The sequence below is a fragment of the Panicum virgatum genome, chromosome 6K (assembly GCF_016808335.1).
Source record: "Panicum virgatum strain AP13 chromosome 6K, P.virgatum_v5, whole genome shotgun sequence".
Lineage (NCBI taxonomy): Eukaryota > Viridiplantae > Streptophyta > Magnoliopsida > Poales > Poaceae > Panicum > Panicum virgatum.
In genome coordinates, this window is record NC_053141.1 from 340,122 (window position 1) to 359,905 (window position 19,784).

Genomic DNA, 19,784 nt, shown 5'->3' on the forward strand with positions numbered 1-19,784 from the left:
GTTGGTTTAGCATGCAAACTTTAATCGACTCAACCCAACTTAAAGATTGGTAGTCTGCTGTACATACAGAGGGATAAAGGATGAATGAAAACCTTAAAGCTCACAAGTTCGTTTTATATAACGATGATGAGTTCCACTAGATCGATCTATCTATCATCAAAATATTTAGATTTAACCCTTGTAGATTTATCTATTTGCAAAAATATATGTAAAAAAGAAGAATAACAAAAAAAACGGTGTACGTTCGAGTACGTACTGGCGCCACCATGCAATGCATTTTAAGTTTGTTTCCTTTGCTTCTTTCTTTCTCTCGGTGCAAGTAACTTGTATTAATTGTTAGAAACCAACAATAATGTCAACCAAGTGTAGATATACAATGATCATGCATGTACATATATTGACTGCACGTAGATCGATGCATGGATGGTTCCATTATATTGGGTGCGGTCGAGGGAGGAGCAGCAAATGATGCAGGATTATTAGCAGTAAATAGGTGTGCAAAGAGGTAACCTTTAGGTGCACCTCCAACCGTCTTTAATTAGTTCAAAATTTTATACTACTTTTGCAAAATAGGATTCCACTTTGGAGTAGTAGTACACAATTTTAAACTAAAGAGGATTGGATGTGCACCTAAGATATATCAATTTGAACCCCTAGCAGTAAATAATTAGTTAATTTAATTGGAATGGGTGCGCTTGTGTGGTTGCTTATGACCGTCTGCATCTGTATTGTGTTTCTTAAATAAAAAATTAGCTCCTTTTGCCTCTGGATGGTTATATATCTTAATTTATATCAACCAGTGCAGTGGTCAACGTGCATGACTGACTTTAAAATCATCAATTCTTGATCTAGTCATCAGCTAGCGAGGGGCTGCCTGCTGCTCGCTATATATGCTAGGTGTGGCTGCTAGATAGGTGTGTGCGTCTTCAATTATATTTTCCTGCTGTTGGATCTCCATACCATATATCGTCCACGGCTGGCTCTGCTGCCTCGAGCTCGAGCATGAAGAGCTTGTTGCAGTTCCCGGAGCGGGAGAGGCGGCAGCAGCAGCAGCAGCGCGACGAGGAGGAGGGGGCGGCGCTGGTGCTGGTGCCTCAGCCGCCTCCGGACGACGACGACCATGGAGGAGGAGGATCAGCTGCTGACCATGAGGAAGACGATCCGGCGGCAGCCAAGCAGCAGCAGCAGAAGGATGGCGACGACGATCAGGCGGCGATGATCATAGCCGCCGCAGCAGCTGCAGGTCCTACCAAGTCGAAGTGGTGGAGGCGGCGGCCGCAGACAAAGCTGATGCCGCCGATGACGAGAGGCGTGGGGGTGGTGGTGGCGGGTCTCGTCGTGCTGGCCTTGGTCGTCGGCAGCACCAGCAGCTGGTGGTGGATCCACCTCGACTATGCATCGGTATGTAGTAGTATATATGAAGCTTAGTAGTAATTATAATAGTTATATGAGTGTGTGTGTCTATATATATATATATATATATATATATATATATATATATATATATATATATATATATATATATATATAGTAGCTAGTGATGATCTGATTTTGATCAATTCTCTAGCTAGCTCGTTCTGTTTTTGTTATTTAATTTTATTTTCGAAAACTAGTAAAACTAAACTAAAAGTGCATGCACGACGGGTGAGTAATTAATATTCGAGATCCAATTTACACAAGCAAAGCAACACGGCACACGGCAGGGCAGAGAGTGAATATATAATTCATCCATCGTCAGCATAGAAAGAAAGGAAGAAAAGTGTGCATGCTTTGAAAATAATAAGCTAGCTAGCTCATCTTTCCACACGTACGCTCATGATGAACTCAGCAAATTAAAGATGGAATTCTGGAATGGATGGATGCATATGGTATCGTCGTCAAATTAAGTACGTAGCTAGCTAGCCTCCCCACAAATCCGAGGCAGACACGCATGCATGCCGCTTGACGAGATGGTAGCCCGGCCTCCAAGTAGCAGTAGCTATAGCTTCTTGAAGGTACGGTGGACGCAGACAATCTATACTAGCTAGCTAGGCAGCTACCTAATACTTCTCTCTCTCTCAATCTCGAGATTTCTCTCTCTAGATTACACAGTACAGTTCATACACTAACTATTACGTCGTCATCCCTGAATAATCCTTAGTTAGTTAGTTTGTTTCTACCTTGCCTTGAAAACAAACAATTTTCAGTGTACATGTGTCCCTGCAGCTTGAGACTAAAAGTCGAAACTGAAGGTCCGGACCTGGCCCATGGAATAAGCTGCACGTTCGCACCTTTGTTGAAGCTAGCTGCGCGATTGGTGGAAAATATTTCCATTGTTTTGACTTTATTGAGGTCTCTCTCTGATGACGACTTTAATTTGTTGCGTCGCGCACTGACAGTACAAAAGTCAAGTCAACTGCCAAAGTACTAGCTACTGTAGGGGTGGTAACAATGCAACTAGAGTATTAATTATAAGTAGCCAAGACTGCTGTCGGAATATAATGATCGGATCCACAATAACGATAGTACTACTCCTATATGCGACTGGAATTACTCCCTCCTTCCTCGTTTATAAGGCACGGAGGAATATGGCACCATCATACTTTGACCATTTATTTATTATATATTATATCACTTATGATTATAATTTTATAATCATTGTAAACTATGTTTGATTACGAATCCAATCATATAAAATTTATATTTTAAAAATAAAAAATTAATAATTAAATTATTGGTCAAAAATAGAAAAGTTTGTATGCATTTGTGCCTTATAAACGAGGAAGGAAGGAGGGAGTAATCACTGCCGTCGTTGTTTAATTAATTAATTAATTAATTTGGAACATATATACACTACTGATAGATGATGGATCATCGATCGATCAATCTTGCGGTGCATGCAGTCGTTCCTGGTCGGCGGCGGCATGAGGCAGCAGCAGCACCAACGGCGGCCTCCTCACCACGTCCCGTCGCCCGCGGCGGACCTGGTGCCCATACCCTTCAGCTGCGGCGGGGGCAACGCCAACAGCAGCAGCACCTCGCCGTCGACGTCATCACCACCACCACAGGCGGCGGCGGCGGCGGCGGCGGCGCACCACCACCACCAACAGAGGCGGTGCCCGGAGTACTTCCGGTTCATCCACTCGGACCTGTCGCCGTGGCGCGCGACGGGGATCACGCGCGAGGCCGTGGAGCGCGGGCGCGGGCGCGCGGCGTTCCGGCTGGTGGTCGTCGGCGGCCGCGCCTTCGTGGAGACGTACCACCGCGTGTTCCAGACGCGCGACACGTTCACGCAGTGGGGCATCGCGCAGCTGCTGGCGCGCTACCCCGGGCGCGTCCCCGACCTGGACCTCATGTTCAACTGCGAGGACATGCCCGAGCTCCGCGCCGCCGACTTCCAATCCGAGGCGCCGCTGCCGCTGTTCCGCTACTGCAAGGACGACGCCACGCTGGACATCGTCTTCCCCGACTGGTCCTTCTGGGGCTGGCCCGAGGTCAACATCCGGCCCTGGGCGCCGCTGCTGGAGGAGATGGCGGCGCAGATGACGCGCCTGCCCTGGCCCGACCGGGAGCCCTACGCCTACTGGAGGGGCAACCCCGGCGTGTCCGCCGACCGCGCCGACCTCCTCCGCTGCAACAGCACGACGGAGTGGAAGGCGCGCGTGTTCGCGCAGGACTGGGGCGCCGCCGCCCGCGCCGGCTTCCGGGGGTCCAACCTGGCGGAGCAGTGCCGGCACCGGTACAAGGTGTTCGTGCGGGGGCGGTCGTGGTCGGTGAGCGACAAGTACATCCTGGCCTGCGACTCGCCGGTGCTGCGGGTGGACACGCCCTTCCGGGACTTCTTCTCCCGGGGGCTCGTCGCCGGCGAGCACTACTGGCCCGTCGACCCCGCGCGCAAGTGCCCCGCCATCCGCTTCGCCGTGGACTGGGGCAACGCGCACCCGGCGCAGGCGCGGCGGATGGCCGCCGCAGGCAGCGCCTTCGCCCGGGAGGACCTCGCCATGGACTACGTCTACGACTACATGCTGCACCTGCTCACCCAGTACGCGCGGCTGCTGCGCTACACGCCCACCGTGCCGGAGGGGGCGGTGGAGCTGCGCGCCGAGGCCCTCGCGTGCCCCGCGACCGGCCGCGAGAGGGACTTGATGATGGAGTCCAGGGAGAGGTACGTCGCCGGCTACGAGCCCTGCGCCCTTCCGCCGCCCTTCACCGCCGCCGAGCTCAGGGACAGGAAGCGGAGGGATCAGGAGGTGCGCGACAGGGTGAAAAGGATGACCGACGACTACGAGCGCCGTGTCCACCACCCATAAATTATATACCATCTTATATGTATACTGATGATGAGTAGAATTCGACTGAGTAATATTTGGCAGCTGCAGCTGATGATGCTGATGGATGAGCAAATCTATGCATTATACATATATATTTATTTATACATATAATAAATACCATTATTCCACTCACATAGTACTGGAGTTTATTTTAAATATACCATACCATTTGCACATTTATAACGTAGTGCTTCAACATTTTTCTTTTATCACTTTAATTATTAATTAAAAGTAGTAAAAGAAAAATATTTTTTCTCTCCCTTTTCGTTCACTCGGTTCGCTGGGCTGGAGCTGGGGCTGGTGGCTGGAGTGGTGTGAGAAAAAAATACTGTTGACTGGTTGGTGGCTGATCCTAGAGCGGTATGAGAGAAAAATAATGTTGGGCTGGAGGCTGCTGGAGGTGTAGGGTTTAGGGTTTAAGGTGCCGAATAGAGTGATTCCGAAAGGGGGAGAAAAAAAAAAGGCGGGTCCAACCTGCAACTGCGAAAGCGACCGCGCCGCCGCAGCGCTCGAAAGGAAATCCCCAATCCAAACCAAACCAAACCCCAGCGCTGCCGCAATTCCCAATTCTCCAGGCAGGGAGGCGATAGTTGAGTGAGTTGACATCAGATCCCGCAGCCATCCATCAGGGAGGGAGGGGATCCAAATCCAAATCTGATCAGATCTCTCCGATCCCCATCCCCATGGCGATCGTGTACGCGCTGGTGGCGCGCGGCACCGTCGTGCTGGCCGAGTTCGCCGCCGTCTCGGGCAACGCCGGCGCCGTCGCCCGCCGCATCCTCGAGAAGCTGCCGCCCGACGCCGACTCCCGCCTCTGCTTCGCGCAGGACCGCTACATCTTCCACGTCCTCCGCGACCAAGCCGGCATCACCTTCCTCTGCATGGCCAACGACACCTTCGGAAGTATGCATGCATCTCGCTCTTTCGTTCAATCTGCCTGCCTGCCTGCCTGCCTGCCTGCCTGCTACTCTATGTATGTATGTATGTATGTATGCTTTGGGCCACCAACCATTGGAATTCCCTGCCGCATACCCCGATTAGTCTCCTACTTACTGGAGATACGGCAAATACTATTTACCTTCTATTGCTTGCAAAAATATTTGTCAAAAAATACTCAACTAAATTTACCAAGTTATTGTTCGGTAATAGCTCACCAGTTTAGCTATTGGTGTAGAATAAACTCCTATACCCAAGGTGTAGAATAGCAATAGCACATGGGTATATATTTATATATACACACAGACATTACTTGCTGCCTCCTATTGTTTGTTGCCTACTCTGTCTCATTGATTACTGTATCTCTATCTATGTTCTGCTTTCCCTCAGTACCTATCAGTCTACCTACTTCCACACACACATCCTGTTTCCAATCTCTTACTTCCATCATTCGTGCAGGGAGGATCCCCTTTCTCTACCTGGAGGATATCCAGATGAGGTTCATGAAGAACTACGGCAGAGTCGCGCACTCCGCCCTTGCCTACGCCATGAACGATGAGTTCTCCAGGGTCCTCCACCACCAAATGGAGTTCTTCTCCAGCAACCCCAGCGCCGACACGCTCAACCGCCTCCGTGGAGAAGTCAGCGAGGCAACTACCTTCAAACTCAAAACGTACCTCACTTATAGTATCTTCCAAAGCTACCTCGTTTACATCATCTCTTCTGCCCTCTCCGGCACCTGCAGATACACACTGTCATGGTAGACAACATAGAGAAAATTCTAGACAGAGGCGACCGCATCTCTCTCCTCGTCGACAAGACATCCACCATGCAAGACAGCGCTTTCCACTTCCGCAAGCAATCCAAGAGGCTCCGCAGAGCGCTTTGGATGAAGAATGCCAAGCTTCTGTAAGTGCTATACCTTTTTTCTCATCTTTAGTACTTGGGCTGTATCTTTCTTTTGTGAAGACATTACCGCAGTCCTCATCAGAGGTCTATGATCACAGTGTCAAGGTCCCCAATTTACTTCACACAGTGAGCGCTTCTCTCCTGCCTGCTATAGCAATGTTACGCTGCTCCTCGTTGGAAACATGACCAACGGTGGTGGTTTTGTGCTTGTTCTACTGCTTTCCTGCTGCTAGTTTCAGTTTTGACTAAATCTCACATTCATTTTGGTTGGTGATTCACCAGTCTGGACCAGAAAGTAAATGAGTGATATCTTTACATGCCAAAGGCCTTCCTTTTTTTTTATTTTTGGGGATTTAATTCAAATGGCAGTGCTGGTGAGTGATGTATGAGTTGTGTATATGCTCTGTAAATTGGTGAGAAAATTGCGATCCCAGTTCTCGGCAGAAAATCTAGGCAGCAAGTTTTTTTTTAGAGAAGTTTGTAAAATGATTGTCTATGATGTTTGCCTGCTTCAGAGACATTTATTTTCTTAACATCTTTTTGCAGAGCTGTGTTGACGGTTGCCATAGTAGTGCTACTCTACTTGCTCATTTCTGCTTTCTGTGGAGGCCTTTCCCTACCATCATGCAGATCATGATAGTGGCTGTCCCTCATTTGGAGCATGCAATTCCACCGGACGCCATGTTGAGCACCAGACCTCCCAGAGCCAGAACGGATGCTTTGAGAAGCAAAGTTGCAATATGGTTTCCAGTTAGAGGGAGTTTGTTTTTTGCCGGCATGAGCATTTTGAAGTGATTCCTGCAAAAACGGGTTCAGAATGTACAGTATGTGACCAGTTCAGTTGTTTCATGGAGCGGAGTTGCCCTTTGCTGTACTCATCTCTTTCCTGATGTGGCCTTCCATTCGTGGAGGAAACTGATGTCTTGGATTGTGCTTGTGATCAGGGTTTGGGGTCTAGTGCTACCTGCTATCTATATATGTTACATGTGCACTCTGCACTTCCGCGAATGTTAATTGTATACTCTTGTTAGTGTCAGAATTAATACATATGAATGAATATGGATAGTTCCTCGCTGTTACTGTCGGAGCTTCACTGGTCGATTAGCTTTCAGTTGACTATGAAAACGCTGCAGCAGTCCCAGGTGCAGTTTTTTGCTGCAAATTCGCGTGTCGCTTATTCAGTTCATTATGGTAAGGTGTATGCACTCCATAAAGCAGTTGTAGATGGAGTTGAATCCAGAAAACCGCAGCTTAATTTCTGTATGTAAAATGAATGGATGGACGCTCGACTCAGCTGGAGTGCGAAATGTGGTTTCAGTTCCACCTAATCTAGCTAGCTTAGTGATAGCACAAACAGCTGCCTTAATATATCTTATCTGGCCTGTAAGCAAATAATAAAACAGCTGACTGATGGTGGATGGAGTTGCAGAGATGAGGTAGAAAGAGGAGCAGCCACTCCCTCTCCCTGCATGATGGTTTCGTGCAGGGGAGCAACCACTCCTGCTGCAGTCAGTATGCAAACAATGTGCAGTGCAGGTATAAATCTGCTGCTCTCATAGCTAGCTAGTCTCATCGTGGTGTGCGTGCAAGCAGAGCAATTGATTCGGCAGCAAACACAAACATGAGCGAGCCGGCCACCGTGATCCACATGGACGACGGCAAGGGCCCCCCAGCCGCCGCGTCCTCGTCCTACGCCACCGCTCCGGCGACTACAGGTGGTGATGCGACGGCGACGGCAGCAGCAGCAGGCAGCAAGGCCGCCGGCGGTGGCCGTGGCCTGCCGCTCCTCCTGCGCTCCGGCGCCTGCGGGTTCCGCCGCTGCCTGGGCGCGATCGACTTCCTGCTGCGGGTGGCCGCCTTCGGGGCGACGCTGGCGGCGGCCATCGCGACGGGCACCGCCGACGAGCGGCTGTCCGTGTTCACGCAGTTCTTCCAGTTCCACGCGAGGTTCGACGACTTCGCGGCCTTCACCTTGCTGGTGGTGGGCAACGCCGTCGCGGCGGGGTACCTGGTGCTGTCCCTGCCCTTCTCCGCCGTGGCGGTCGTCCGCCCCGGCGCCACCGGAGTGAGGCTGTTCCTGCTCCTCTGCGACGTGGTGGCCATGTGCCTGCTCGCGGCCGCCGGCGCCGCCGCGGCCGCCGTCGTGTACGTGGCGCACTGGGGCAGCCGGCGCGCCAACTGGGTGCCCATCTGCATGCAGTTCCACGGCTTCTGCCAGCGCACCAGCGGCGCCGTCGTCGCCACCTTCCTGGCCGTCCTCGTCTTGGCCGTGCTCATCCTCATGGCGGCCTGCGCCATCCGACGCCACCGCTGGCAATCATAAGCTATAGCTGCTGCCTGCTGGAGGCAGGGGCGATTCCAACCCATTCCATGCATGGTGATTCTGATTCCAATGCAAATATCTACCTCTCAGCAGTCTGTTTTAATTTGATGATGCTTTGCTTTATTATTTCCAATGTCCGGATCACATCCATCAAATTCAAATGTGCTGGCTGTACAATTCCATCCATCAAAAGTGTGTGCTGTGATTGTGAATTTTGATTGGTACTATTCTGCTTGTACTGTATTATCACATACAATCTTATCATCATGAGTATGTATGAGATGTGTCATGCATGTCTGCTTCTGCTTCAAGCCTTCAACATGAACTAGTCCTGAATCCAAGAAACAAATTAATACTACTAGCTACTGCTGGTACATGCATGATTGATGATGAGCATTGAGCAAGCAAGCAGACTTCAACTGATGATTCAGATTTCAGAGCGATGCCAATGGAGTATTAGTGGCCGCCGCCGCCGAGGACGAGGCTGCGGCTGCTGCTTTCCTGTAGTATGCCATCCCCCTGATGCCGTCGGGGTCCATGGCGAAGTCGAGGAGGCGGTAGAAGCCCACCACCCGGGGCTCCGCGTAGAGCACGATGTTGGCGACGCCGTCGCGGCGCAGCTCGTCCACGAGGCGCTCCATGACGGCGCGCCCCAGCCCCAGCCCCTGCCGCGACGGCTCCACCACCACGTCCCACACCACCGCGTTGAACACGCCGTCGCCGGCCGCGCGCGCGAACGCCACCGGCCGCCCCGCCTCCGCCTCCGCCGACAGCCACACCACGCGGCTGTGCGCCAGCGCGCGCCGGAGCCGCTCCTCCTGCCGCCGCGGGAACCCCACCCGCGCGAACACCTCGTTCAGCGCCGCCACGTCGATGCCCTCCGCCGTGCGCCGCACCGCCAACCCGCGGGACGCCAGCTCCGCATCCGACACCGTCAGACGAACGGAGCCGGTGCTGCCGGCGGCCGCGGCGGCACGAGGCGGCCGGAGCAGCCCCGACGACATGGGGGCGTTGAACCTGCTGATCAGGCTGCCGCGGGGCCGGGGCCGAGGCTGCATCATCTGCGCTGCCATGGCCGGCGACTTGGACTAGGGGCTGGCAACCGCGCGCGCGCGCGAGGATCTTGCTGATGAAGAGAAGCTAGTACCTGACTGAGCTTCCTCTGCCTGCTTGCTCCAGTCAGTGGCTCTGGATGGATCACTTGCTTATCCTTCCAGGCCCACCTGCTTCTGCTCTTCTATCTATATATATCGACCGTTGGATCGATCCACAATGGGGGGCCCGGCCTGTATTCTTCGCTCAGGAGCTACAATGAGGGGAACAAAGATTTCATAAATTGGAAGATATCTAGCTGCTCCCTCCATTCCAAAACCATATAAATCTCATTTTTGGAGAAGCCAAACAATCTTAAATTTGATTACATCTATATTATAAAGGATGAAACTTTCGGATGCAATTTGCACCAAAATTAACCCACACACCCCCTCACTAACCACATTTTGATGGCCCACGTGTAAGAGCAATTGTTTGACGGCACCTAGATGGACAAAAAAAAACTGAAGGAAGCAAAATGATTCTGCCAAAAAAGATTTTTTTTTCACTGCGGTCTCCTCTACCCACTCGCTTGTATTCGTTCTTCTGATGGAAAGAATGAGCAACAAATCAGCCATCGGGCGGCATTAGCATTTCCCTTTCCATATTTGCCATCGCTACCCTTCCGCTGCCGGCAATCGGGATTCCCTGACTTCCGACTCGCTGAAGGCAAATCAGGGAACACTGTTCTTGTGACTTTTCAGCGTGATGAATAGTATCATGTGATACTCCCGTGCATGCATCGTACATGGATGAGAGCACGGTAAAATGTGGAAAAGTATCTGGTGATACTAGTGCAATCTGAAAAAGGTATCATGTGATACTCGAATCTGCAAAAGTATCAAAGGATACTCATTCTAAAAAAAAAGTATCATATGATATATACTCCTCATCTGATAGCATGCAAAGCTTTTGGAAAAACTGCCTTGGAGCCTGATTTGAGCAAACATGATGACTTTTCAGCGATTTTCCCATGTACAAGGCAAATAAACTAATCTTTAGTCAATGAAACAACTAGATCATTATTACTTGAAAAAAGAAACAACTCACTAGTACGTTCACGGCAATACCCTTTTAGAGAAAACAAGGTGATATAAATCAGAGCATGCACGCGCATGATCCAATGGTGAGTGGCAGAGTATAAATGTAAGCACAGCATGCATGAGGTGGCGCAGTACATCCTCCCGGATCTATACGACGAGGTATGGGAGATGCAGGCGAGCAGAAATCCAAATAGACCCTCACCGCTAGGCGCTAGCAGCTCCAAGGAGCAGCGTCCATGTGTTTGATTTTACGGTTGAATGATTCTTCCAATATTCAGAAAAGTATGACGGGGTGGATTGCAGTGCAGATCGTCTCCAGTACTGCCGATAGATCGATCAGATCGCAGATAAGAATTCAAATGCGCCAGGCGTCATGGATTTATATCTGGAAATATAAGTGTTAGCAATTTTTTATGGAAATTTAGTTAAATTCAAAATTATTTGACTTCTTAAGAAGTAAGATTTTCCTACATTTTTTTTTAGGAAAGAGGTCAGGTTGCCCTTGCCCTCCACCAGAATGGAGCTGCTGCTTGTGAGGTCTTCAATCCAACAACCTTCGTTTGCAGATCTGACGGTGCTACGCCCTCCAGTCACACAGACACTCCCCCCCCGCCCCAGCCGCCATGGACGCCGGCGACGACGATCCTCCCGTCCTCCTCGACCGCGCCTCCCGCGCCACCCGAGGAAAGAGGTCAGGTTGCCCTTGCCCTCGCGCTCTCCCTCCCCGGCCCACCTGCCTTGCTCCTGATCGACTGAGATCGGAACCGATCGATTTCGTTGCTCAGGATAACCAAGCTCCTCGAGGACGAGATCGAGCAGGACGAGGTTTTCTGGAATCAACAAGCCCTCAAGGATGATGTAGGTTGCCGACCCCACTCTTCCTAGGCTTCCCTTCTCCTGGGGGGGCCCGCTGCTGCTGGGGGCTTAGCTTAGGGTTCTCCTCATTTCCGACCTCTGCATATGCTTAGGGTCCCTCAACAAACTACTTTCCCCGCAGGAGGAAAACGATGACAACTACGAGGAAGAGCAGGATGCTGGCGACGAATTCGACAGTGATTTTGATCGACATGTGAGATCCCTTCCTTCTCCCCCTCTTCATTGTTTCTCTGCCCATCTGACTTCTCTGGATCTGCACAGGAATCTGAACCTGATGATGAGCCAGAAAAGGAAGAGCGTGAGAGGTATACCATGTTCTCCTAGCTGACAGCCATGTTAGTAATCTAGCTGCAAATCCTCTTCTCATGCCCCCCTCTCAACTGTGAAGCAGGTTACCAATCAAAAAGCGCCTTATGTTCCCCGGCAAGACATTGAGGAAGACCAATGTCAAGAAGAAGAAGGTGACCACAAAACTAGAAGATGACGCAAAAGCTGACAAGCCAAGTCCATCCACACAAGCAGATGTTCCTGATGAATTAGAGACCGAGAAGACCATAAGGAAATCAACCAGAACATCGGTTATTGTCAGACAAGCGGAAAGAGAAGCCATACGTGCTGAAAAAGAAGCAACAGTCAAGGCATGTATTCATTTGCGAGCTCTCCGATTCCTGCATCAGATGCTCAAATTGCACTCAGCATTTTATCTACTCATTGACAACAGAATCTTGTACTACTCAGATTGATTTGTCAGGCTATGGCGTTTTTGTTTTTGGGATTTATGTTCACTTCCTTTTCACCCTCTTGTGAACTGTGCCAGCCAATTAAGAAGAAAAAGGAGGGAGAAGAAAAGCGGATGACACAAGAGGAGATGCTTTTGGAAGCAGCTGAAACAGGTTTAAACTTTGTTTCCCTTACACCTTATCTGAAAAGTACATAGATGGAATTTGCTAGCATTGGCTGTGTTGTTCTGATTTCATTTTATTTGTTTACCTTTGTCTATGTCTCCAGAGATCATGAACTTGAGAAATCTAGAACGTGTACTGGCAAGAGAGGAGGAAGTCAAGAAAAAAGCTGTTGTTCATAAGGACACCTATGAAGGTCCTACAATTCGATTTTTCTCAAGAGATGGTAATACTTTTGTCAGATTTTCATCACAATCACTTGTTTGCTTACATATTGTGAACTTAGAAATCTCCCTCTTTCCACAATAAAAATCCGTAACCTAGGAGTTCCAGTTACCTGATCATCAGTATTGTGCTCAATTAGGGGAATCACGTCTGGAATTCATAAATGGGGCATCATTTGGGTCGGAACTTTGTACAACATCAGCACCTTGTAAGTGCCACAGTTTCGTTGGTGCTGTGTCATTCGTTCATTATCTTTAGCAGCAATTTTCAAATGTGAGCTTAGCAGTTTCAAATCAAATTGCTGTACTAAGCATTGTCTTTTGTAATACTTCTGTTTTACAGATCCGGAGAAATCTGTCTGTGTGGTGACAGGACTTCCTGCCAAGTATGTTTCTGTTGTGCTATCCATTCTATGTATCTCTCCTTGTTTCAGTGTTTGTATATGTTTTATTTCTATGCACGCAATAACTTTGACGACATGCATCCTTTGTTGAGTAGCTGCATTTAATTCTAGTCTGGTTTTATATGCTCCGAATCACTCTGATCTTACCACACTGTATGAGCGGAAAACCCTGAGATATTGTGTTGCTTGAATTTGATTTTTTTTTCCTCAACAAAAAAAATGTGTTGCTTGAATGCTGCTATTCATAGCCCTTGTTTAGCTCAGAACCATGCAAACAATTTCAAAAGTGCTTTCCGGACAGCTAGTGGCATGATCTTGATCTACAAGTTTGAAATGGTACTGCAGAAGCAGAGTGGAAGCAGGATTTCATGTCTATATAACCAATTCTTTAGAGCTGATTATGCTCATGCAAGGCTTATTTCCTGTAGATACCGTGATCCGAAGACAGGGTTGCCTTATGCAACAATGGAAGCATTTAAAATAATCCGGGAGAGGTAAGCTTGCTTTCTTGTTGTAGATTCCTATTCTGCTCTGACAGCTAGTCACGAACGACTTGGCTGCTCTTCTGATCTTAAATGCGCTTCTTAAGCAAAACACTGGTTAATATCAGAAGGTCTGATTGAAACATTCTGACATTTCTTCAACTGTTTCATGCATTCAGATTTCTGAAAGAGGAGGCTGATAGAAAGAGGCCAAACATGGCGAATATGGGAGAGCTTTTTGAATCAATAGCTGGTGAACATTCAGCGCCTAAGAAGAGAAGGGTTGAGGTAAGGTCGCCGAGCATATCAGGAGGCTTAAGGCATGGAGGGCGATTCCGGCGAATACCTGCGCTTGATATGGTGGATGAGGACTAACGAGAGAGATCATGTAATTTGACGATAGGATAGAATAGGATGCTGTGTCTAGCATTAGATCCTGATGTAATGCAAGGTTGAGGGTACTGCCGGACTGTTACAGCAAATACCTGCACTTGATGTGTAATGTATCCTTGTCAGTTCTCGAATAACCATGAGCAATGAACTTGTGTGTTTTGGCTTCATCTCGGCTACTTGAGGGTCGATGGCTTGGCAGCAAATGCAGCCTATGAGGGATTGTTTTGGGAACCTTGTTTCATAGTAATCTGCTGTTTCAGCTGTATCTGTTCATTGGAGCAACAGGAGTAACTGCTGGGCAGCTCTGAACGTCCAGAGTTCTATATTATTCAGTGGCATGAAAAAGCTGCCAAAGAAATGATCATTGCTACTTTGATGTGTAAACATTAATTCCCACGAATTTTGCTTTCCTAGTGATATTATTGCATGCAATCAAATTAATTAACACAGGCACGTGGGCCTTCAGTGTTCGGTGAAGGATTTTACAGCATTCATGTTCGGAACTGGTGCCTTTTACGGTCCGTGAAACACCCACCAGGATAATTAACCCAAAATTGTAAGCATCATAACAAAATGGATACAGTTAAATTACATTCAAAATTCCTCGCACAAAAGAAAGAATTGTTTTTGTGCTGTGGAATTCGAAACCACTCACATTGGCTGGAGAGGGGAAAACAGTAAAAATTTTGCAATTACATGTCTATGTGCTGTGGGAAGCTAGCTTGCCTGTTGTCATCCTGATGTCTAGCTCTTCTAACTAGGCATACATCTCAGGCACTAATACACAAACACAACCTAGCCTATGCTCCCTTGAGTTTGCGTGACGGAGGCCGCCGGAATATGTTAATGAGATCATCAACACCCTGTTCAAGCAAGCAATATTTTCTCAGTTGCGGGGAAAAAAAGGTTGAAGTTATATCCAAAGTAGACCATACGAAGATATGATTCATACCCGTGTAGTGATTACTAGGAAGCAGAAGAGAACGATCAAATAGGAACCAAGCACCAAAAGGAACAGCAGATCAAAAGTAACACTTGCAACCTGGGTAGGTAAGGAAACAATTGCCGTGTGAGGTAACATCAATTTGGTGATATCTCAAAAGCAACTTAAAAGCGGGATTGAACATCAACAAGCTTGTGCATTTAGTCTTTCGATATACCTGGTACACATTTAGCGTTGCTTTTGTGGCATCATAGAAAGTGAACATGCCATCAAGGGCGTCATTTTGAACATGTACATCAGCAGTGTGTTCAGATAGTTCCTGCACCAGAATAACAATGTCATGGTTTGCAAGCAAACTGGGAATCAGGTGCAATGGTGGGAACTGTTCATACATTTTTCAATGCTGCTATGAAAGGATCATTTTTCTGCAGAAAAGGTGCAACCCGTGGTGTCCGTGACAAAAGATCCAACCAGGACTGGATGTAGTGAGGATTAATGGCTAAGCTGCTATTCTCTGCAAAAACATCGATGTTCCTTCCTTTCAATCTGTAGATGTGTCTCTGTAAAAGAGTAAGATGTAGCCAGTAAATTTCAGTTTCAATCATCATCAAGCATATAACCTCTGCTCCTCAGTCCTCCCCCACAATATACCCCCCACCCACCCACCGCACACACAAAAACATGTAAACACAAAACTCAGTACTGGACAAATAGTTGTCCAAGAAACAACTGACAAGCAAATGATTGAGCTTACCGCAAGACTCTCAGAAACTAATCTGACAGTTCGGATTACTGAATCCGCATCTGTAGATTCTCTGCCAAAAAGGGAAAAAAATAAATATAAGTATTAAAATAGATTGAAATGGTTGCACTGGAAAGACTAGGATACATTGGAAGTGACTTTCACCTAGTGTCATGAAGACCACCAGTGCTTTCCAAAAATTCAGGAGGGCTAGACATTTCTGAGAGAGTAAGTGCAGTCACCCTAAACCTAGAGAACTGCTCGTGTTCCCATGCTACCTACAAGTTTGCAAAACATGACACAATGAGATAAAGATATAACACAGTAAAATGCAACAGGAGAATTTCACAGCCCAACTAAGCATATCCTCATTCCAATTTCCAATACAAAGTTTACTAAAACTCTGTTGTCCATCGGCAGTTGGATGAGAAGAAAATAAGAAGCATATATTGTAGTCCATATACTTGATACATAGGAGTCTTCCAGGTATACAAACAGGAAAGCTACGATGGCAAATAAAAATAATAATAATAAAGTCTCATCACAGGCTAAGCTGAATTAAATTTCACTGGGGTGAATATCCTTTGCCCCCCCCCCCCCCCCCGACTTGTGCCCTCATGAGATTGCGTCCATCAATTTATGCATATCATATGAAACCTATGGTGTGTTTCAGTTCCATTTGATTTGAGCATTCAACTACACATTAAATGCAGGCACATCTTTAACAAGGGTTAGTTCAATTTTAGCAGAACTTTAGATTTGTACTAGAAATCAAAGCTGAGGGTCCAAATGAGAAATATATTCCTAAACGCATAGGAATGCTGAAGTGATACCCTTAGTCATTGCAAAAAGATGTTATCATCTAATCAATATCGTATGTATTTTATTTATTTCTGTTATGAACCAAAATAATGTGAGGGTACATACTCTAGGATTTGAAACATTAATCTTCTTGTGCTTGATTCCGACTGAAACACCCATTTCTTTAGAAATATCCGAAAAATCCTGAAAGCAGATAAATTCACAGATATCAATATAACTATCCTTACTGATAGCTGAGGTATGGACCAATAAACTTGAAATGATCAACATACTTCAAAGATTTGCTTGATATAGGGATTTTCTGGAGGCTTTGATACATGCATCCAGAGGTCATTGCTCCAGGAACCGACACTGTTCAAGCAGATAGCATAGTCAATGCTCTCGCGTACACGCTGATCGAAACTTCTAAGCCACTGCATCAAAAAAACACACACAGCTGTAAGTTGCTCAAATAGATGACATAAAGATGGCCTTAGTCTCTCAAGTGCCCAGATGGACACTTACCTTGCTAGTTCCATTGTAATTGTAGGGTCCACCAGATGTTAACCCAAAAAGAAGATTGTACTTGCCCCTGGTCTTAGGATTTGAATAAAGACGTGAAAAGAGTCTTGCAATTTCTAGAAGAGCCACAACACCACTTCCATTGCTGTCACTTCCTACAGAAAGTGCCTGAGAAAATCCATGTTATTCAAGACATCTAGACGAATACTAAAGACTATTCCAGGAATATTTTTGTAGATCAACATACAGGTGCAGCACCAAAGGTGTCGTAGTTTGCAACTATGGCAATAGTTGGAAGCTGTTCTGTGTCACCCTCTCCTTTCAAACCAGGTAGCCATCCCTGCAACTCAAAAATGATCCAGCTTAGGTATGTTCATAGTTCAAAAAATAACATGGAATACAGCTTTATTTTGTTAGCGTACACATCAATTTGGGACGATCAATTCAAACAATTAGCCATCTACTTTCCTGCTTCTGAAAGGGTGGGGGGATACCCCACAAGATACTACATACAGTTAATAACTAAAGAAATAAAGGTAACTTGACAAATGCTTAACCAGATAGGAGAGGCTACCTGGATATTAGAAATGGTCGGAGATGACACTTTTCTAGGTTCCGCTGAGGACACGACAAGTTTATAGCTACAAAAAGAATATAAAAAAAAATTCCATGAGACTGACAGTTTGTAACTGTCCATACATTGTGGTTGAGTTATACAGTTCAGAGTGCAAAATGCTGGCCAGTTTAAAGTATGCACAGTTCTGATGAGTATTACCCTCCTGTTGTTGCAGAGGCTGGTTGACCTGAAGAAGCAATTTTACGGATATCTGCCAGCAGGTTATCAAAGTCGTCGTCGTGGAAAGCGAAGTACACAGGATACTGCACAAGGCAATTAACGTGGTTTAGTCAAGAGATCACATGAAAATGCAAAAATGGATTACTCAACCAAGTGGGGTGTAGATAGGTAGACATATTATTTCTCAGGATCTAAAATACAATAAAAACTTAGACTGCTGAGTGGTGTAGGAATTATTTCTCAGGATCTTTAGAAAGCTGGATGCATAATAATTGTTTCAAGTTCACCATTTCAAGTGTTATTTATACATTTGTATCAGTGTAGCTCCGTAATACAGCTGTTGAACTGTCAAGGAAGTAAAGGAGCGACAGACAGATGTCCAGCATCAGTAGAGCGATAGATGCATGATGTGTCTTAAACTATTTGCTTCAATGATAGAAGGGATTTTGTACTTACTGGAACTTCTTCATGCACAAGCAACTTCTCAAGCTCGGCCAGCACACCCTTTACTTGTCCCTTGTCAACATTATTCCCAGCACCATCCTTGTCGCTGAGCTTTGTCGGGAGCAGAATGAGCAACCCTCCGAGATGTTTCTTCTCCGCCAGGTACTCTGAGAAGGCATTGTAAGAATTTTCAGTGACAGAGGCAGTACTAGTGTTTTGAGATTTGGCAGTTGTAGTACTAGTATCACTCGCAGTTGAGCTGTGTGGTGTGGATGATGGCGAGCAAACCATGCTGCAGTGGTAGAATAGCGGCGCTAAAGTAGCAGCAGCAGCAGCAGCAGCATTCGAGGACGCAAAATTAGTAGCAGTGACTAAAAGCTAGTACTAACTAGGCAGCTGCGAGTCCTAGGAGATCTCGATCTCGATCCGACAGTTGTAACTAGGAATGCGAGCAGGGACGAGGTCCGTGTGGGGCACGACACGAGGCGGGGAAGAGATCTAGCAGTCTACTATAGTCTAGTAACCTAATGGGAACGCAGGTAGTAGTATAGCAAGCAAGGAAGATGGTGGGTACCTCTGAGGAAGGAGAGAGGGAGGTCGAGTAGCGGCGCGACGAGCGCGGAGCGGGAGAGGTCGGCGCCCGGCGGGAGCGGGAGCGTGGCGGCGTGGTGGTTGAGGACTGCGGCGCGGGAGCCGAGCGGGGCGCCCGCGAGGTCGTACTGGATGAGGCGGTAGACGCCGACGGCGGCGGCGGCGTCTCCGAGCTCGACGCAGGCGAGGAGGACGAGGGCGACGGCGAGGGCGGAGGAGATGGAGGCCACCACCTCGCCGGAGGGAGACATGGCCTCCGCCGCCGAGGGATCAGCGAGCTGAGCTGAGGAGAGCAGAGCAGCAGATGAGATGCAGGATGGACGGGGGCGGAGATGCAGATGCAGATGTCGCCGTCGCCGCCGCCGCTGCGCCTGCCTCCTGTCCTGCCTTGCCTGCGATTAATTCGATCTCAGGGGTGTCACTTGCCAAATTACCATGACTGTTGGGCTTCTTTGCATATTTACCTGTCTCACTTAGCCATCTCCTCAACTAGTAAAACTTTTCAAATCTCTACTCTGCATAGTTTATTTCGATGGCAATTATTCATGTAAAGAATTGTTTTATGATACTATGGATTGATCTCCACCACAAGATGACTATGATTATATTTTTTTCTATTTATTTTTTAGAGTGTGGCAAATAGTGCAGGTTCTGGTCTCTCTTGCAACATACTTCCAGTTTCTAGAGTGAGTCTAGATATGCAGTTCTTCACATTCTATGCATGATCGTATTAGTCAATAATTTAAACATAGTATAGTTTAAACTTCGAGTGTGATTACAATAATTGTGGATTGATGATCTAACTAAAGCTTTGAACATCTGTATTGCTAATATAATAAAAAAAAGTAACTTATGCCTTGTACAAAATTTGGTGGCAATTTTTGGACACAAGTTGGATACATTTATCCATGAGAAAACACGTTTACAATTGCAAGATCAAGCGAATAAGTGGAATCATTATTTTTCTATTAAAATAAAAGAAATGCAAAGCTTACGTAAAAATAAAATAAAAACTTGTGGAGGGCTGCATGGAAATGTTCCCCGTAAATGG

General features: G+C 47.2%; 6 protein-coding genes across 9 annotated transcripts; 4 read left to right on the plus strand and 2 right to left on the minus strand.

Annotated features, from left to right (window-relative positions):
• Positions 1–857: 857 nt before the first annotated feature.
• On the plus strand, positions 858–4,442 carry LOC120711069 (O-glucosyltransferase rumi-like). Its single transcript, XM_039996467.1, has 2 exons — positions 858–1,401; positions 2,883–4,442. Exons 1-2 carry the CDS (start codon positions 1,003–1,005, stop codon positions 4,287–4,289), a joined length of 1,806 nt encoding a protein of 601 aa, XP_039852401.1. The 5' UTR covers positions 858–1,002; the 3' UTR covers positions 4,290–4,442.
• Positions 4,443–4,767: 325 nt separating this feature from the next.
• Positions 4,768–7,222, plus strand: LOC120711071 (vesicle-associated membrane protein 714-like). 2 transcript variants are annotated; one of them, XM_039996469.1, is made up of 4 exons: positions 4,768–5,213; positions 5,706–5,896; positions 5,992–6,155; positions 6,702–7,222. In XM_039996469.1, the coding sequence occupies exons 1-4, from the start codon at positions 4,994–4,996 to the stop codon at positions 6,790–6,792; spliced, it is 666 nt and encodes a 221-aa protein (XP_039852403.1). In that variant the 5' UTR covers positions 4,768–4,993; the 3' UTR covers positions 6,793–7,222. The 2 variants fall into 2 exon arrangements, with proteins under 2 accessions (XP_039852403.1, XP_039852404.1); XM_039996470.1 differs by lacking the exon at positions 6,702–7,222 and adding an exon at positions 6,254–6,474.
• Positions 7,223–7,522: 300 nt separating this feature from the next.
• On the plus strand, positions 7,523–8,693 carry LOC120711070 (casparian strip membrane protein 2-like). Its single transcript, XM_039996468.1, has one exon. The coding sequence runs from the start codon at positions 7,777–7,779 to the stop codon at positions 8,476–8,478; it is 702 nt and encodes a 233-aa protein (XP_039852402.1). The 5' UTR covers positions 7,523–7,776; the 3' UTR covers positions 8,479–8,693.
• LOC120711072 (serotonin N-acetyltransferase 2, chloroplastic-like) lies at positions 8,574–9,693 on the minus strand. The gene has a single exon (XM_039996471.1). It carries the CDS (start codon positions 9,549–9,551, stop codon positions 8,913–8,915), a length of 639 nt encoding a protein of 212 aa, XP_039852405.1. The 5' UTR covers positions 9,552–9,693; the 3' UTR covers positions 8,574–8,912.
• A 1,436-nt stretch (positions 9,694–11,129) lies between these two features.
• On the plus strand, positions 11,130–14,061 carry LOC120711075 (SWR1 complex subunit 2). 3 transcript variants are annotated; one of them, XM_039996473.1, is made up of 11 exons: positions 11,130–11,304; positions 11,399–11,471; positions 11,611–11,682; positions 11,751–11,794; positions 11,881–12,127; positions 12,307–12,382; positions 12,498–12,617; positions 12,756–12,824; positions 12,959–13,001; positions 13,448–13,513; positions 13,681–14,061. In XM_039996473.1, the coding sequence occupies exons 1-11, from the start codon at positions 11,237–11,239 to the stop codon at positions 13,874–13,876; spliced, it is 1,074 nt and encodes a 357-aa protein (XP_039852407.1). In that variant the 5' UTR covers positions 11,130–11,236; the 3' UTR covers positions 13,877–14,061. The 3 variants fall into 3 exon arrangements, with proteins under 3 accessions (XP_039852407.1, XP_039852408.1, XP_039852409.1); XM_039996474.1 differs by having other exon boundaries at positions 11,152–11,304; positions 11,614–11,682; XM_039996475.1 differs by lacking the exons at positions 12,498–12,617; positions 12,756–12,824 and having other exon boundaries at positions 11,152–11,304.
• Positions 14,062–14,405: 344 nt separating this feature from the next.
• Positions 14,406–19,160, minus strand: LOC120711073 (nicalin-like). The gene is made up of 14 exons (XM_039996472.1): positions 18,717–19,160; positions 18,155–18,309; positions 17,678–17,781; positions 17,477–17,543; positions 17,150–17,242; positions 16,906–17,070; positions 16,674–16,814; positions 16,507–16,584; positions 15,745–15,857; positions 15,592–15,652; positions 15,230–15,397; positions 15,055–15,156; positions 14,847–14,936; positions 14,406–14,757 (listed from the first exon to the last, which is right to left on the minus strand). The coding sequence occupies exons 1-14, from the start codon at positions 18,982–18,984 to the stop codon at positions 14,695–14,697; spliced, it is 1,668 nt and encodes a 555-aa protein (XP_039852406.1). The 5' UTR covers positions 18,985–19,160; the 3' UTR covers positions 14,406–14,694.
• Positions 19,161–19,784: the final 624 nt, after the last annotated feature.

Coding starts and splice junctions, on each gene's coding strand:
- LOC120711069 (XM_039996467.1), top strand. CDS start 1,003: ATGAAGAGCTTGTTGCAGTTCCCGGAGCGGGAGAGGCGGCAGCAGCAG. Junction 1,402..2,882: donor TCCACCTCGACTATGCATCG/GTATGTAGTAGT, acceptor CGGTGCATGCAG/TCGTTCCTGGTCGGCGGCGG.
- LOC120711071 (XM_039996469.1), top strand. CDS start 4,994: ATGGCGATCGTGTACGCGCTGGTGGCGCGCGGCACCGTCGTGCTGGCC. Junction 5,897..5,991: donor TCCGTGGAGAAGTCAGCGAG/GCAACTACCTTC, acceptor CGGCACCTGCAG/ATACACACTGTCATGGTAGA. Junction 6,156..6,701: donor ATGAAGAATGCCAAGCTTCT/GTAAGTGCTATA, acceptor ATCTTTTTGCAG/AGCTGTGTTGACGGTTGCCA.
- LOC120711070 (XM_039996468.1), top strand. CDS start 7,777: ATGAGCGAGCCGGCCACCGTGATCCACATGGACGACGGCAAGGGCCCC.
- LOC120711072 (XM_039996471.1), bottom strand. CDS start 9,551: ATGGCAGCGCAGATGATGCAGCCTCGGCCCCGGCCCCGCGGCAGCCTG.
- LOC120711075 (XM_039996473.1), top strand. CDS start 11,237: ATGGACGCCGGCGACGACGATCCTCCCGTCCTCCTCGACCGCGCCTCC. Junction 11,472..11,610: donor AACAAGCCCTCAAGGATGAT/GTAGGTTGCCGA, acceptor CTTTCCCCGCAG/GAGGAAAACGATGACAACTA. Junction 13,002..13,447: donor GTGACAGGACTTCCTGCCAA/GTATGTTTCTGT, acceptor TATTTCCTGTAG/ATACCGTGATCCGAAGACAG.
- LOC120711073 (XM_039996472.1), bottom strand. CDS start 18,984: ATGTCTCCCTCCGGCGAGGTGGTGGCCTCCATCTCCTCCGCCCTCGCC. Junction 17,544..17,677: donor GCCTCTGCAACAACAGGAGG/GTAATACTCATC, acceptor TTCTTTTTGTAG/CTATAAACTTGTCGTGTCCT. Junction 15,157..15,229: donor TCATAGCAGCATTGAAAAAT/GTATGAACAGTT, acceptor ATTCTGGTGCAG/GAACTATCTGAACACACTGC.